This window comes from Ranitomeya imitator, chromosome 4 (assembly GCF_032444005.1).
Source record: "Ranitomeya imitator isolate aRanImi1 chromosome 4, aRanImi1.pri, whole genome shotgun sequence".
Taxonomy (NCBI): Eukaryota; Metazoa; Chordata; class Amphibia; order Anura; family Dendrobatidae; genus Ranitomeya; species Ranitomeya imitator.
This window is the reverse complement of record NC_091285.1, coordinates 82,148,012-82,165,699: the sequence shown is the minus strand read 5'-3', so window position 1 is coordinate 82,165,699 and position 17,688 is coordinate 82,148,012. Positions and strand designations below refer to the sequence as shown.

The window sequence follows — 17,688 nt, the reverse complement described above, 5'->3', positions numbered from 1 at the left end:
TGGGCGATCACGATGACGAAATATTCCGTCTATGGTCAAATAGGCCCTGGGAACATGGACGGAATATTATGCCCGATGTCAGAAAGGGGTTAATTGCTCCACAGTGCCAGTCGGGTCTCCTGACATAAATAATGTCAGACGAGCGATGCTGAGTAGATGCTGATTGTCTGCAGCCTTCACTATTCTGAATGAATGAAAAACAGTGGTCAGGTGACATTGTTTATCTCAAACAGGGCTGAGAGCTAAAGAGAGGCGCTGTTCGAAACAGAAGTATACAATTTGTGTTTACTTTGTGCAGCACTTTAGGGCAATTAATGACCAAATATGCGATAGAAGAAAACTCTTAAAAAAGTCCTTTCACCAAATTTCCATAATGAACTGTTTCTAATTTTGCTTCTCTATTGTGGAGATATTAGCAATCAAATTAGATAATTATTTTAGTCCAAGTGACATCAGAGTTTTCACTGGGGGAGTGTACTTCACCCTATATGATTGTGACCAATCATAACTTGGCAGCAACACTCAAAAGGAAAAAAAACACCCCGACAAAATACCGTAACTTATATTTTTGAGTATGCAAGATGTAATGATATAGCTCTAATCTCCTGGTCTCACCTCCAGTATGGGTCAATGTGGGGAAAGGGCAGCACAGCTGAGTTTAGCTGTGTCAAATTACAAATCATTCTACCAGCTTACCCACCACTGTCAGCTCTGCTGTACTGCCCCCCCCTCCCTCCACACTTCCTGTCCAGGGTTGTATCAGTTTCACATTTATGCCTGTTCTGCTCAACTTGTAATCACTTGGTAGTGATATTACAGTAGGGTGACATTACATCTCATACAGGAGTAGTCCAGAACAAGCAGGTGAGTCCTGTGTAAGACTAAGTTCACATTAGCGTTTTGGAGCTTTGCGGAGGGGTGCGTACGTCCTCCGTTAAGCTCCGCCTACTTCTGCATGCGTCCTGCGTACCTATCTTTAACATTGGGTACACAGGACATGCGGATGCGTTGTTTTGCGTTTTGTGCGGATGGCGGGCGTGTCAAAACGACGCATCCACATGTCCTGCGTATCCAATGTTAAAGATAGGTACGCAGGACGCATGCAGAAGTACACGGAAGCAGGCGGGGCTTAGCGGAGGATGTACGTAGCCCTCCGCAAAGCCCCCGAACGCTAATGTGAACCCGGCCTAAGACATAATGACAGCCCTGATCTTCACTGCAGAAAGTGTACAAGTTGCCTCAGCACAGCAGACATAAGTGTAATTACGGAGACATACTCATTAATTAGGAGAGCTCATAAAAGAGTCTGTAAAGTGAGGCACGCTGAGAACCTTTGGTGTGGGGTGTATTCTTTCCTTGGAGTGTTGCTGCCTGCTTATGATTGGTCAGCATCATACAGGGAGAAGAAGTACGCGCCTCCAGTGAAAACTCTAACACCTACTTGGATTTATTCTGATCTGCAGAAACTATTATATCACGTGTCTAATTCAATGTGAAAAATGTGGGGAAAGGTCCTTTAACCCTTAGAAAATATGTCTGCAATAAAGCTGAACTCCTTTATAAAGTACTGTTGGGCACTGATATATACAATCATAGTGAGGTCTAGCCTTTTTGCTCCAATGCATCCTACAATACAGTGTACCTCAATATAACAAGCCCAAATTGAAAACTATACATCCAAATTTCTCCAACATGCTCAAAACCCACCATGGGGGAGACTTAGTGGAGGAAAAGTATCGCCATGGATACATCTAGGACACTCCCATAACTGACATACTCAAAGCAAAAAATGGAGTACAAGTCCATAAAAATAACATTTTATTGAATACAAATTACTAGAAAATTCAATCTCAAGTATATATATAAACTAAATCATAACCAAAAATAACATACAAAAGAAAAATGGAGGTAGCACAGATGAAAAAACAGCGCAGAAATAGACTGATGCCACATATATAAATGTAAAGTGCTTTGTGCAACAAATCCAAAAACAGGGGAAAAGATCAGGGGGTATACAGCCTCATTAGCTATTCAAAGTCCATGTGGACATTCACAGAGCCCTGTACACAGGCTCCAAAACAATCAAAGCAGTCAATGATTATAACATGGCTCCCCGTGCATCCTTACCCCTGGAGCTGGCACTCAGACTGGATCCACGCTGTAGCCCCACTGGGGCTACTGGGGGATTTAGTTTATATATACTTGAGATTGAATTTTCTAGTAATTTGTATTCAATAAAATGTTATTTTTATGGACTTGTACTCCCTTTTTTGCTTTGAGTAATACAGTGTACCTCGTTATTCAGAGGGCAAGTAATAAGAATACATTTACAACCAAGACATTCCTTAGATGAAACTTAGAAAATGAATCATCTTTTGACATATTGAGGCAAAGGAAGCCCTTGAGGTGGATCAATCATAGGCTGAGCATAAACCTTACAGCACATAAGGCCAAAAGGAGAGACACAAATAAAATTTCCAAAATTAAACCATTACATTTTCTTGACAGATCATGTAATCTCTCCAGTGTAAAGCTGTAAATACGCTGACGGAAGTATGCAGATGCATTCCTCTATCACTGAGCGATACAAAATGACGGCCCATATAGCGCAAGCCAGGGCTCTGTAGCTTTTATGTGGCACTTGACTTATCGTTGCCATTTTCCGATCTGCGGCAGAATCGGAGCGAGCAGGTTTAGATTTACATTAGGTTAATACTTATGCTACACATGGAGGATAATTCAGTAATAGATTTCTCCATTTCTCCAGCGGGGAGCCACTCCGCACACACTCACCAGAATGGCTGTAAAGAGATATTCACAGCTCCTCTTAAGCTGTCACATTGCATTTCACAGTATGACCTTGCGCATTAGTATTTCTTTGAAAGAAGTCCTCACTTCAAAGCAGTACCTTCTAGACAAAATGTTCATTACCGCTTCCCTGTGTACTTTCTACACCATATCCTAACATGTGAAGTGCGTGATTACAGTACTGGCAGCACTTTATTAGGAAGATCTGCTACCTGGAATGCACAGGGTTAAGCTTGAGCTAAGACACTGGATAAAGGGACAGCCTTGGCTATTAGGTAAATTGGCGGGGCAAAATGACAAACTGTAACCCAGTGGCCAAGTTCACACTATCAGTATGTGGTCAGTATGTTACCTCGGCATTTGTAAGCCAAAACCAGGAGTGGAACAATCAGAGGAAAAGTATAACAGAAACAAGTCACCAATTTTGAATTTTTGACTCCTGGTTTTGGCTACAAATGCTGATGTGAATTACTGGCCAAATCGTTGACAGCGGCATTTAACAAGCTGGTGCCAGAAGGGCATCACTAACCCATCAGCGCCCCGCTATCAAGTGATGGGCACCAATGGGTTGGCGTGACAAGTAGGGGACTGCAGGAGACGCCTGTGGTTGTCATTGCCAATCTGCTATGAGCGCCGCCCTGTGGCCGGCATTCATAGCAGAGGAGCATTTCCGCTACAGATAGCAGGGATAGGACTGAAACTGAAGCCCTGCTATATGTAGCATAAGATCAGAAGATTGCAGCTGCAAGTCTCCTAAGAGGACTATTGAAGCCAGAAATAAAAAATATATAAAAGTTCAAATGACCCCCCATTTGCCCCATTTAAAATAAAACAATAAAAAGTAAAAAAAAAAAAAATACACATATAATCTGCGTAATGAGGACAAAATTCAAAAATGTCAGAATTACGTTTTTTTGTTGTTGACACATTACAATAAAATGCAAAAACAGGTGATCAAAACATCGTATCTACCCCCAACATAGTATCAATGCAAACGTCAGCTTGCCACGCAAAAAATAAGCCCTCACCTAGCTCTAAATCCTGAAAAATGGGGATGCTACGGATCTTGGAATATGGTGCCATTTTTTTTTTAAATATAAACTTTGGATTTTTTTTCACTCCTTACATGAAAAAGAACCTAGACATGTTTAGTATCTAGGAACTTGTAATTAATGACCTGGAGAATCATAATTGCAGGTCAGTTTTAGCAGTTAGTGAACATGAAAAAAAAAAAAAAAACAATTGTGAATTGGACTTTTTTTTCAGCGCACTTGGAATTTTATACCCATTTTCCAGAACATGTTCAACAGCGCTGCAGCCAATCATTGAGCTCAGTGGCTCTGCCCAAGCAGACACCACTAGTCGCTCAGAGCCGCTGAGCTCACTGACTGATGGCTGTGCTGCCAACATATTACATTAGCTTTTGTTATTTCAGTTTAGCTTTTCCTTCATGGATAAGCAATGGCCTATGATGCTGTCGTAAGAAAAGTTGATTCTGTCCTTGTAAGGAGCTTAAGGTGGGGGCACACCAGTGACACATCTGATACTTTTGCCTAGGGGGCACTATTACAATGTGGAGATACAGATAGGGGTGTATTACTGTAAAAGGTACCAGAAAGTGACAATATTGCTGTCCTGGGCTTGATGGGTATAGCTCTGTTTTTGTGTATAGAGTTGCGGGAAAAGTGCTAAAAGAGGTCTGTATGTTACATTCTGCAACGATGGGTTGTGGATGGAAAAAAGTCATCATGGCAGTCTGGGCCAGATGGAGAAGAAAATTGAAAATTAACAATGATCATCAGATAAAATAGCACTTGATTTATCTATACGTTATACAGTCTACAGACTATGTACAACTGGTATATACCAAGTATGGTGATATACAGGGTGGGCCATTTATATGGATACACCTACATAAAATGGGAATGGTTGGTGATATCAACTTCCGGTTGGTGGCACATTAGTATATGGGGGGGGGGGGAAGCTTTTCAAGATGGGTGGTGACCATGGTGGCCATTTTCAAGTCGGCCATTTTGGATCCAAATTTATTTTTTCCAATGGGAAGAGGGTCATGTGACACATCAAACTTATTTTAAGTTTCTTTGTTTACAGCCATTGACATGTCGCAGAGGTTTACACGTGAGGAACGGATAGAAATTGTGTTGATGTCTGGTGCCCGGGTCATTGCAGCAGATTTCAATGCAAGACACCCTACACAAGAAAACTATCACCATCATCACTGAACATAATGTTCTGTGTAAACTGAGGGTCCTGTTCCAATTATTGTTTTGCCAACTCTGCAAATTCAGCGCACCGTCATGTTATGTGGTAATATTGGTCTTAGTACAGTTTTAACAAGGTTTTTGCATGATCACACTACAACTGAATCAATAAATCTTGGAACAAAAATACCACCATTGGATATGTTTAAAAATGTTCCTGTGCTGAGATAATCTTATAAATGTGCCCTTGCTGTTTACTGTGTAATGGCCGTGTCTGACCGTACAGGAACATGGTCTGATGATCATATCACAGCTCCTGGGCAGGGGAGGAAGCAAAAGAGGATGCAGACATTACAGCAGGAGATCACAGCTCCTGGGCAGGAGAAGGAAAAGAGCGGATATAGACATTACAGCAGAGGATCACAGCTCCTGGGCAGGAGAAGGAAAAGAGCGGATACAGACATTACAGCAGGGATCACAGCTCCTGGGCAGGAGAAGGAAAAGAGACGATACAGACAGGAGAGCAGGGGATCACAGCTCCTGGGCAGGAGAAGGAAAAGAGCGGATATAGACATTACAGCAGAGGATCACAGCTCCTGGGCAGGAGAAGGAAAAGAGCGGATACAGACATTACAGCAGGGATCACAGCTCCTGGGCAGGAGAAGGAAAAGAGACGATACAGACAGGAGAGCAGGGGATCACAGCTCCTGGGCAGGAGAAGGAAAAGAGAGGATACAGACATTACAGCAGGGGATCATAGCTCCTGGGCAGGAGAAGGAAAAGAGAGGATACAGACATTACAGCATGGGATCACAGCTCCTAGGCAGGGGAGGAAGCAAAAGAAAGGATGCAGACATTACTTCACGGGATCACAGCTCCTGGGCAGGAGAAGGAAAAGAGACGATACAGACATTACAGCATTGGATCACAGCTCCTGGGCAGGAGAAGGAAAAGAGAGGATACAGACAGGACAGCACAGGATCACAGCTCCTGCGCAGAAGAAGGAAAAGAGAGGATACAGACAGGACAGCAGGGGATCACAGCTCCTGGGCAGAAGAAGGAAAAGAGAGGATACAGACATTACAGCACTGGATCACAGCTCCTGGGCAAGAAAAGGAAAAGAGAGGATACAGACATTACAGCACTGGATCACAGCTCCTGGGCAGGAGAAGGAAAGAGAGGATACAGACAGGACAGCAGGGGATCACAGCTCCTGGGCAGGAGAAGGAAAAGAGAGGATACAGACATTACAGCACTGGATCACAGCTCCTGAGCAGGAGAAGGAAAAGAGGATACAGACATTATAGCAGGGGATCACAGCTCCTGGGCAGGAGAAGGAAAAGAGAGGATACAGACATTACAGCAGGGGATCACAGCTTCTGGGCAGGAGAAGGAAAAGAGAGGATACAGACAGGACAGCAGGGGATCACAGCTGATTCTTTTTGTTAGGAAAAGATTTTGCAGTTTGCTTTAAATGTTTTACCTCAGCTGTGCTATCCTGTCTGTAAACTCTTCTTTTCTCGGATTTGAAAAAAAAAAAATGGACCGATTTTCATGAGTGTATTGATGACATTTTCCTCAGTGTTTGGTCAGTGCATCAGCTTTTATCATCATTTTTATCATCAGTGTTTCTCACATTCAGATATATCCGATAGTGGTGTCTTAAGATTCTCCAATCAAACTGTCAGCGATAAACTGACAGCACCAGGATGCCATTAAGATGCTACCAGTCTGCTGCTTGAGCTTTCCACAGATCCATTCACTTCCACAATAGAGTTTGTGTAAAACTTGGAGATTTCTCCATTGTTTTCTTGTGGACACTTGGTCTTTAATACAAAGAAATGTGAGTTGTCCTATACTAGAATAGTTACATGTTCAGGCTTTGGAAAACGTGGACAGAACATTACTCTGAATGAGGTCTTACTTGTATGTGATGTGTAATCACATAGCTGCTCAGGTATTTCAGTTTTTGTGTGTGTTGCTGCCTATGACTCTACAGCATTAGGGTAAGAAGGGGCAAGTAATAGGCCGGGTTGAATTCCCTGAAGTTGACAAGTATGATGCATATAGAAGACATGCAGGATGGGTTCTCAGTAGTGATAAGCGAACGGACTGTGATAAGGCGTTATCTGAGCATGCTCATGTGCTATCCGAGTGTCTTCAGCATGCTCCAATATGTACAAGTCCCCGCAGCTGCAGGTCTCAAGCCTCTTAGATATCCACAACACACGACTGGATTGCCTAACAAATAGACATCCCTGTATGTGTTGCAGCTATCCAACATACAGCCGTATGTGTTTCGAAACACAACGAAGACACTCGGTTAGCACACGAGCATGCTCTGATAATGCCGTATCCCACATAACCCCGTATCTCACATAACCCCGTATCCCATAACACGGCATCCCATATAACCGCGTATCCCACATAACACCGCATCCCATATAACCGCGTATCCCACATAACACCGTATCCCATAACACCCTATACTAGATAACCACGTATCCCACAACACCGTATCCTAGATAACACCATATCCCATAACACCCTATCCCACATAACCCGCGTATCCCACATAACACCATATCCCAGATAACACCATATCCCATAACACCCTATCCCAGATAACCCGCGTATCCCACATAACACCATATCCCAGATAACACCATATCCCATAACACCGTATCCCAGCACGGTCGCTCATCACTAGTTCTCAAAGCCAAGTCACTCAAGCGAGCACGTTCCCCATCACATCCCGATGCTAGCCTCTGGCAACTATTTCTTTGCATTGTCAATACTATTTAAAACTATGGTAAAATAAATAAATTAATCTTTTCCCATTATTACAACAAGCAAAATTGTAAGCAGACTCTTGACACCATAACACCTTAGTTGTAGATCTGGGTGTCAGAAGCGCCATTTCATCTCCAGTGGATATAAGGTGTAGAATATTGTTGTCCTTTACCTGGTGCACGCAGACATTGCACTTATCACAGAAAACCATCTCATTTCCATCCTCGCCTTCAGGTGAGCGGCACACGTCACAGACGACATCTTCATCATATTCGATCCCCAAGCCTTCCTCCGTTTCAATGGCAACATTCATGTTCTGGTAGCAGACCATCTCGAACTCCTCCAGAAGCTTCTCGAAGGTGAGCTCATCCAGCAGTGGCATCTCTATACATAAGTAAACGGTGGGAAGAGTTTCTAGTCATTTTAGAGTTTCATACCGGAGATAGAAAAGGCATCACAAATTTTGAGAAAAATGGAGATCCCAATTGAGCAACAATTCTGCTCAGAACTGAAGTACATTTTCATTATAGAGTAGCTTTAAGTGTTTTTCCAGCTCTTTAAAATTGCCAGCAGTTACACGCATGGACAAAATTGTTGGCACCTTTTTGTTAAAAGTAAGAAAAACCCACAATGGTCAATGAAATAACTTGAAACCCGACAAAAGTAACTTTCAATTTAAATTTACTGAATATCAACTAATGAAAATTGGACAGTGCCTCTAAATTGTGGTTCAATAGAAAAATGTAAAAAACAAAAATAGAAATGGCCTGGACAAAAATGATGGTATCCTCAACTTAAAGAGAACCTATCAGCAGGATTTTGCAATGTTAAGTACACGCACAGCCATATTGGTGGCATATAGGCGAATGAGGTCTTCTCTTCAGCGCACACACTGTGTGCAGAGGACCATCACCGCTGCCCAAAGCATCTTATGGTAAAGGCAGTTGGTGGCGCATGCACTGATTAAGAACAACGGGAAAACTTGGAGATGCCACAGGACTTTTGCAGCCAGCATCATTTTGTTGGAGACAGTGGTATTTTTTTTTAGAGATCACAGCAGGTACTGTGTCGCCGTGATCTTTATTTAAGATAGGAGGCAGGTCACTGACGGATCAGGAGGATGAATAAGGGTCCAGAGCACCAAGAACAGACTCTGCCCACAGGCTCGCCCCGATACATGGAGATATCATTAAATGAAAAGTCTTAGTTACTCACCAGTTAACGGTGTTTTTCGGAGTCCATGACAGCACCATGGAGAGAAGGGATCCGCCCTTCAGGAACAGGAAACCTACAGATACATAAGGGCGGCACCTCTCCCACGTATCAGTTGGTTTGCAGAGCACAAGAGGACCACCGAGGTTAACAGCATAATTTATATAAAACGATACTACTGCTAACTATTCACCACGAGTGGATTATATAAAAAAAGGGAAGTGGTGTACACCCAGAACTTAAGAAGACGGGAGGGTATGTACGGGTGCTGTCATGGACTCCGAAAAACACAGTTAACCGGTGAGTAACTAAGACTTTATCGGTCGTCCATGACAGCACCACGGAGAGAACTATTTAGGGAGGGACTACAGCTTGCAGCACCCTTCCACCAAAAGAGAGGTCCGAGGAAGCACCCAGGTTTTATCTATAATGGTTATAGAAAGTGTTTGGAGAAGACCAAGTAGCAGCCTTACATATTTGGTCGAGCGACACCTCTAACCTCTCCGCCCACGAGGCAGCCATAACTCTAGTGGAATGCGCTCCTAAGCTCACACTAGACGATATCGCTAGCGATCCGTGACGTTGCAGCGTCCTGGCTAGCGATATCGTCCAGTGTGACAGGCAGCAGCGATCAGGCCCCTGCTGTGATGTCGCTGGTTGGGGAAGAAAGTCCAGAACTTTGTTTCGTCGCTGGATCTCCCGCTGACATCGCTGAATCGGCGTGTGTGACGCCGATTCAGCGATGTCTTCGCTGGTAACCAGGGTAAACATCGGGTTACTAAGCGCAGGGCCGCGCTTAGTAACCCGCTGTTTACCCTGGTTACCATCGTTAAAGTAAAAAAAAACAACCACTACATACTTACCTACCGCTGTCTGTCCCCGGCGCTCAGCTTCTCTGCACTCCTCCTGCACTGACTGAGCACAGCGGCCGGAAAGCAGAGCAGTGACGTCACCGCTCTGCTTTCCGGCTGCCCGGCGCTCACAGCCAGAGCAGAGAAGCAGAGCGCCGGGGACAGACAGCGGTAGGTAAGTATGTAGCGTTTTTTTTTTTTTTTACTTTAACGATGGTAACCAGGGTAAACAGCGGGTTACTAAGAGCGGCCCTGCGCTTAGTAACCCGATGTTTACCCTGGTTACCGGGGACCTCGGGATCGTTGGTCGCTGGAGAGCTGTCTGTGTGACAGCTCTCCAGCGACCAAACAGCAACGCTGCAGCGATCCGGATCGTTGTCGGTATCGCTGCAGCGTCGCTTAGTGTGACGGTACCTTTAGACCTTCAGGCGCAGGCTTGCCCTTTGAGACGTATGCCAGCGAGATAGCCTCCCTGATCCACCTAGCTAGTGTAGATTTTGATACTCTATGACTTTTCCTGCTACCCTGATAGGACACGAATAGGGCATTATCTATCTTCCAAGGATCAGTCACTGCTAGATACTCTAGGATACATCTTCTTACATCTAGAGTGTGTAGTTTCCTTTCTTTACCATTAGTAGGATTAGGGAGGAAAGATGGAAGAACTATCTCCTGTGTTCTATGGAATCTAGACACTACTTTAGGAAGATATGCTGGATCAGGGGAAAGTATCACTCTATCATCTCTAAGTTGCATGTAAGGGAGAAGCCTGGATGACGCCTGGATGTCGCCTACCCTACAAGCTGACGTTAGAGCCACCAGGAAGGCTACTTTAAGAGACAGGTTTTTAATAGAAGCCGAAGAAATTGGCTCAAATGGAGCTTCTGTCATGGCCGTGAGGACTAAGTTTAAGTCCCACGGCATGACCCTATTCTTCATTATTGGCCTAGACCTTTTTGCTGTCTTAATGAATCTACTGATCCAATAATTTTCAGAAATGTTGCAGCCAAAGAGGGCCCCTAAGGCTGACACCTGTACTTTAAGAGTATTTGGGGATAACCCCATATCCAACCCCTTTTGCAAAAACTCCAACATCTGGTCTATTGGTGTTGAATGACCAGCTACTACCCCCGAATTTTGAAGAAATCTTTTCCAGATCCTGACGTAAATTTTGTTGGTGATTATTTTCCTGCTTTTGATCAGCGTGTTAATCAGGCCCGGCGAGAAACCTCTATCTCTTAACAGCGACCGCTCAAAATCCAAGCCGTCAGATGAAGGCCAACTGCCCGAGGATGGTAGACTGGGCCCTGGGATAGGAGATCTGGAATGTCTGGTAAGACCCATGGGTCGGATATCGACATGGTCCTGAGGCATGAAAACCACGTCCTTCTGGGCCAAAAGGGGCAATTACTATAACTCTGGCCTTGTCCTTCCTGATTTTCCTCACCACCAGAGGAAGTAGAGACAGGGGAGGAAAGGCGTAAGCTAGCCTGAAGTTCCAGTCTATGAGGAGGGCGTCTACTGACAGAGGATTTTCTCTGGGGTTCAGAGAGCAGAATTGTGTCACTTTTCTGTTTTGTTGCAAAAAGATCTACCTCCGGTTGACCCCATCTTTCCACAGTGAGATTGAAGATAGCGTAGTTTAGTGACCATTCTCCCTGCCTCAAAGTGTTGCGACTTAAGTAATCCGCCATAGTATTTTCTGCTCCCCTTATGTGAAGAGCTGTCAACGAGAAAAGTGCTGCTCTGCTAGCTGGAATAGACGATTTTCCACGTTCATCAAGGATTTGGAACGGGTTCCGCCTTGATGATTGATATATGTCACGGTGACCTGATTGTCGGAGAATATCCACATGTGGTGGCCCTGTAGACAGACAAGGAGTTTTTTAACTGCCTGCTCCACCACCTTTAACTCCTTCAAATTAGGGGACATTTCCGTTTGAAGCTGGTCCCAAAGCCCTGAATTATAATCTCACCCATGTGAGCCCCCCAACCAGAAGGGCTAGCATCTGTGGTGATTATACGGGTTACGTTGTATTCCCAGGGAACCCCCGTAGATAGATTATTTTGGTCTAGCCACCATTCGAGGGATACAATAGTGTTTTGGGACCAGGTCAGCTGGCTCTCTAGGTGACCCCCCAAATTTTTTGTTGTTACAACACCTCGCTCTGAAGTATCCTTGTATGATACTGGGCCCATCGGACCGCTGGAATGCAGGAAGAGAGAGAGCCTAACAGAGACATCGCACTTCTAAGGGACATGGCGGGGTTTTTGGAGGCGTTTAGCACTTGAAGGTGCAGGCGATCTATTTTCTTGTGAGGCAAACGGCATTCCTGATCCAGAGAATCCAAGGTCAGGCCTAAAAATCGCTGCACCTTCATGGGCTGTAGCCGGGACTTTTTGACATTTAAGTAACCATCCCAGACGCTCCAGGGCAGACATTACTTTTTGTAGTTGTTCTAAACAGTGCTCCTCTGTTTTACCCACTATGAGGAGATCGTCCTGGTAGGGGACTATCAGAATGTCACTCATGTAGGTGGGCCATTACTTCAGCCATGACCTTAGTAAATACACGGGGGGCGACCGATATACCAAAGGGGAGAGCTCTATACTGGAAATGTCTGACCACCCCATCTAACCGGACCGCTACCCTCAGGAATGTTTGGTGTCCTGCATAAATTGGAATATGGTAATAGGCGTCCTTTAAATCCAACACCACCATAAAGCAGTTTTTAAACAGTAGTTTTATTGCGGTATTAACGGTCTCCATTTTAAACGGTTGTATGGTCAGAAAATTGTTAAGAGCCCTAAGGTTGATAATAGTTCTGAAGGAGCCATCTGGTTTACGTATCAGGAATAGAGGAGAGTAGAATCCTCTACCCAGTTCTCCTTCCGGAACCTCTGATAGGACTTTCTTACTGAGCAGGTCGTGAATTTCCGTTTCCAGGGCCATCTGTTCTGCTGCAGAGGACCTGAGCGGGGTAACCCTGAAGAAATTATGAGGGATAGAGGAGAACTCTAGCCGTAGACCCGTAGCTATTATTCCCAAAATCCAATTGCTACTGGAAATTTTGGACCAGGCTGAGTAGAAGGCAGATAGTCTACCTCCCACCGGGGTGACTAGTCATTGGGGTGGCTTTTTGATCTCACGGGATGGCTCCTGACGTCCCCCACCTCCAAACATGAATCCACTACCTCTTTTCTTTTTATCGTCCCATCTGCCCTGGTCGGTCTTCTGCGAAAGAATCTTTTCCCTGTGAAGGGACGCCTATAAGAAGTGGTCGGTAGACTGGGAAATTTTTTTTTCTCATCACCGGCCTTCTCCAGTAGTTCGTCTAGAACTGGACCAAACAGGTATTCTCCTTCGCAAGGGATAGAGCAAAGACGGGACCTGGCCTGAATGTCACCGGGCCAACACTTCAGCCATAGGGCCCTGCGTGCCGCATTCGATAACCCTGCAGCCCTAGCTGCCATCCTTGCAGAATCTGCGGATGCGTCTGCGAGAAAAGCAGCGGCATTTTGGATAGTTGGTAGGGATTTTAATATGGATTCCCTAGAGGCTCCATCTTTTAGATTAGACCCCAGTTGGTCCAGGCAGACCATCATTGATCTGGCTGCGCATGTCGCAGCTACTGCAGTTCTTAGAGCACCAACCGACATCTCCCAAGTCCCTATAAGAAACGAGTCTGCTTTCTTATCAAGAGGATCTTTTAAGGAAGCCATGTCATCGAAGGGAATAGAGGATTTCTTAGAAGCTATAGCCACCGCTGCGTCTAATTTTGGTGCCTTATCCCACGTGTTCACCAAGGGGTTGTCAAAGGGATATCTCCACTTAAAGGCCGGTGGTAGTGAGCCCCTTTTTTTGGCTTTTTCCACTCTCTTTTGACAAGGTTTTGAACCCTGTCATTAAGTGGAAATGATTTGCGTTTTCTTGGGTCTAGACCGCCGAACATTAGGTCTTGCGCTGAAAGTTCTTGTTTTTCGTCAGCCACCCCCATGGTGGATCTGACTGATTTAACCAGTCTGTCTATCTGGTCTAGCGGGAAACAGAATCGATTAGCATCCTCCTCTGAAGAGGATGCCGAGGAGACGGAGGCTTCCGAATCATATTCTTTCCTAGGGGCAGTAGACGAATCTGAATCTGAGACGCTAGGCTTCCTTCTTCTCTTGGAAGGCTCCCTTTGGGACAAGGATTTTAATGAATCTTTTACTTCTCTCCTGATAATTTCTCCAAGGTTTGAAGTAAAATCGGGAGACTCTTCCGCCACCTATGGGAGCGGAAAAAGACCCCTATGTAATTTAACTAGTACTACTGCTATACAATGTATATATACATTTCCTTACTCCCTACCGTCTGTCGCACACACGACTGACAGTCTTTTAGGGTAGGCATCTGGCAAAGGGCAACCACATAGTGCACACTCCTTATTCTTTGCTTTACCAGCGCACTTTTTCCCCTAAGGAAAAAAAACATAGGAAAAGACTGCATCAGGGCACGTTCACGAAGATCTCTTACCCAGGCAACAGCGGTAGGTACTGGATTACTGGGGGAGCGAACCGGATCCTTCAGTCTAGACGAAGTCCTGCGACTGGGCTGATCACTGCGTCCACGGGTCTTCAGCTGGGGGTTAGAATGGGACCTTTCCGAGGCTCTGTCCTGCTCCGGCAGACCGACGGGAGCTTCTGGCTCATGCATTGCTGCAGATGGGCTCATTAGCAGCCCTGCAGCCTTCTGTGTGGCTATATATAGCCCTTCCCCCGGATTGTCAGCAGGTGTGTGGCCAGCGGTACCGCCCCCTCCCCGTGTAGCCACCAGTCCCCCTACAGCCTCCGACCGCCCCCCCCCAGCCTCCGACCGAACCCCCACGCCGCCATCGCTCACGTGGCCGCAGCACAGCGGCGTCTGCAGCAGAAGCCAGCCGGCGTCCAACTTCCGGTTTAGGCCCCGCCCCCTGCCGCATCACTTCCGTTATCAGAAAGAGCGCACAGGGACATGCAGGGAAGCCTGGGCATGGCGCCGCCGGCCGACCCCACCGCACACCGCCACGCCAAGCCCCCCGGCAGGACGACCGACGGGACGCAGGAGCCGCAGAGGCTCCAGGAAGACCGCACGGATGGAATACTCACCTCCGTTGCTGGCACTTGGAGACGGACATCCTCCGGACTCCGCTCCCCTGCTCCGCTCACTGTCGTGGAGCCCTACCCGGACCCACCGTGGCGCTTCCAGGGACCCGTACTGCCCGAGGTAGGAGACCCCTCGCTACCTGAGTTGGACAGCCGGCCTGGGTAATCCAGATGAAATACGTATATATCTGTAGGGCATCCTGTCCTCCAGGAACAGGAAACCAACTGATGCGTGGGAGAGGTGCCGCCCTTATGTATCTGTAGGTTTCCTGTTCCTGAAGGGCGGATCCCCTCTCTCCGGGGTGCTGTCATGGACGACCGATAAACTTCCCACAAAGATTACACAAAAAACACAACAGGGATTTCTTCACTGCAGGAGTCATGTTAACCAATAGCACAGCGCCAATATGGCCAAGTGTGTACTTCACTTTACCAAATCCTGCTCACAGGTTCTCTTCATATGCTTTGTTGCACAACCTTTGTAGGCAATCTCCAAACAAACGATTTCTGTAATTCTCTATCAGTTTTCTGCACCTGTCCACAGCTATTTTGGCCCCCTTCTCATGAGCAAAATGCTCTAGCTGTCAAGGATGCGACAGCACCTTCTCCAGACTGTACGATTCAGCTCCTTCCATAGATGTTCAATAGGATTTCAGAATAATCCAATGCTTTGCTCTTAGCCTTTCTAGGATGCTTTAGGTCTGTTTTGGGTCATTATCATGTTGGAGGATCCTGTGACTGAGACAAAAATTTCTGACACTGGGCAGCACATTTTGCTCCAGAATGCCTTGAAGGTCTTCAGATGTCATTGTACCCTGCACAGATTTAAGACACTAGGCCAGATGCAGAAAAGCAGCCCCCAAACATAACCGATCCTCCTCCATATTGCACAATAGCTACAATGGCCTTTCCTTTAAATGCTTCATTTTTGTATCTGTAAACATAGAGCTGATGTGACGCCAATAAGCTCCAGTTTTGGCTCATCTGTCCAAAGGACATTCTCTCAAAAGACTGGTGGTTTGTCAATACACATTTTAGCAGATTCCAGTCTCACTTCTTCATAATTTGCTTTAAGCAGTGGTTTCCTCTTTGGTCATCTTCCATGAAGTCTACTTTGGCCAAGACAGTGATGGGTGTTGTGATCTTACATTGATGTTCCTTGACCTTGGAGTTCATCTCTAATCTATTTGGAAGCTGTTCTGGGCTCTTTGATTACGATTCATGTTATTGGTCTCTTCAATTTGCCATCAATTTTCCTCTTGCAGCCTTGTCCAGGGAGGTTGGCATCAGTCCCATAAAGGAACATCAAACTGTTTGGAGATGGTCTTATAATTTTACATTTAACATGTTTGTTTACAATTCTTTTTCTAATCTGCTGAGACGATTTCCTCCTTAGCTTTCTTTGGTCGATGTTTGGAATGGTACACACAATGATACCAAACAGCACAGTGACTACTTTTTAACTCGGAAATAAGTAGAGTGACTGATCACAAGTTTGTAGACACCTGTGATGATACAAGACACATCTTAGTTTAATATACCCCTATGGTCAAATTATTTTCAATCTTTTCTATTGCCATGATCATTTTTGTACAGACCATTTTCATTAGTTTGTAGAAAAATAGAAAGAGTCCACAGCACTGTTGTGCCTATGTATCACCACATCCTCAGATACAAAGTGCTGCTGAATGCCGCTGCTGTGCCATATTTGCCATTTATAGACGCTGGGTGCATTTAAAAAGACGAGTATGCAAATCCAAGGAAAGGAAAAAACAGAAATGTACTCACCGGTCTCTTGTGCGATAGTCCTTTATTCAGAACATGTGCAGGCACACTTGGGGAGAACGTGGACAAAAGACGACAGCCGTTTCGCGCTTCTATGGGTCTCAATGAGACCCGTAGAAGCGCGGCAGCACGAAACGGCCGTCGTCTTTTGTCCACGTTCTCTCCAAGTGTGCCTGCACATGTTCTGAATAAAGGACTATCGCACAAGAGACCGGTGAGTGCATTTCTGTTTTTTCTTTTCCTTGGATTTTCATTAGTTTGTTTTCTTAAAATGTCCTGTTGAACCACAATTTAAAAGCAATGTCTGATTTTCAATTGTCTGAACAGATTAGATCAGGAGTCCCCAACCTTTCTTAGCACGAGAGCCACGTTCAACTCTGGGAAATGGTTGCAAGACACATTCCTTGCAAACAAATTGTAGTAGGCCCCTGTGCGCCTGCTTGAAGTTTTTTAACTCTCCATTTTCCCCTGGAGAACCTTCATAAAGTAGTAATGCCCACCATGCCCTGTTATAGAGTAATAATGTAGCAAATGCCAACATGTAAGATAATAATGGTCTGCACATCACTTAAAATGTAATTATGCCACGTCAAAAACTAATAAAGTAAAAAGTAATAAAGCTAAAGTAATAATCTAAGTGCTCCGTATCAAGTGATATAGTCTTGAGTGTCCCTCAGAAAGCAATACTGATCGTTGAATGCCCTCTCATAAGTACGGTAACTAATGCCCAGTGTGGACACCAAAACAGTTGGGAGTGGCACTCCCCTGAGCATTCAGCTGCCAGCTACTTTCAGGGCCCAGGAGGTATAGGTGTCTTAGCAGTCACTAGTTGGGGACCCTTACATCAGAGCCACTTGTAAATGCCTATTTGTCATATGCTATACGGGAATACT

At 45.3% G+C, this 17,688-nt stretch overlaps 1 protein-coding gene across 1 annotated transcript in view; it reads right to left on the bottom strand.

Moving 5' to 3' along the window:
- Positions 1-17,688, bottom strand: part of JADE2 (jade family PHD finger 2) — a 374,376-nt gene that overhangs the window by 171,790 nt on the left and 184,898 nt on the right. Inside the window, exon 6 of the mRNA XM_069763847.1 lies at positions 7,996-8,207. Within this exon, the coding sequence (XP_069619948.1) occupies positions 7,996-8,207 (212 nt within the window). The remainder of the gene's footprint in view (positions 1-7,995; positions 8,208-17,688) is intronic.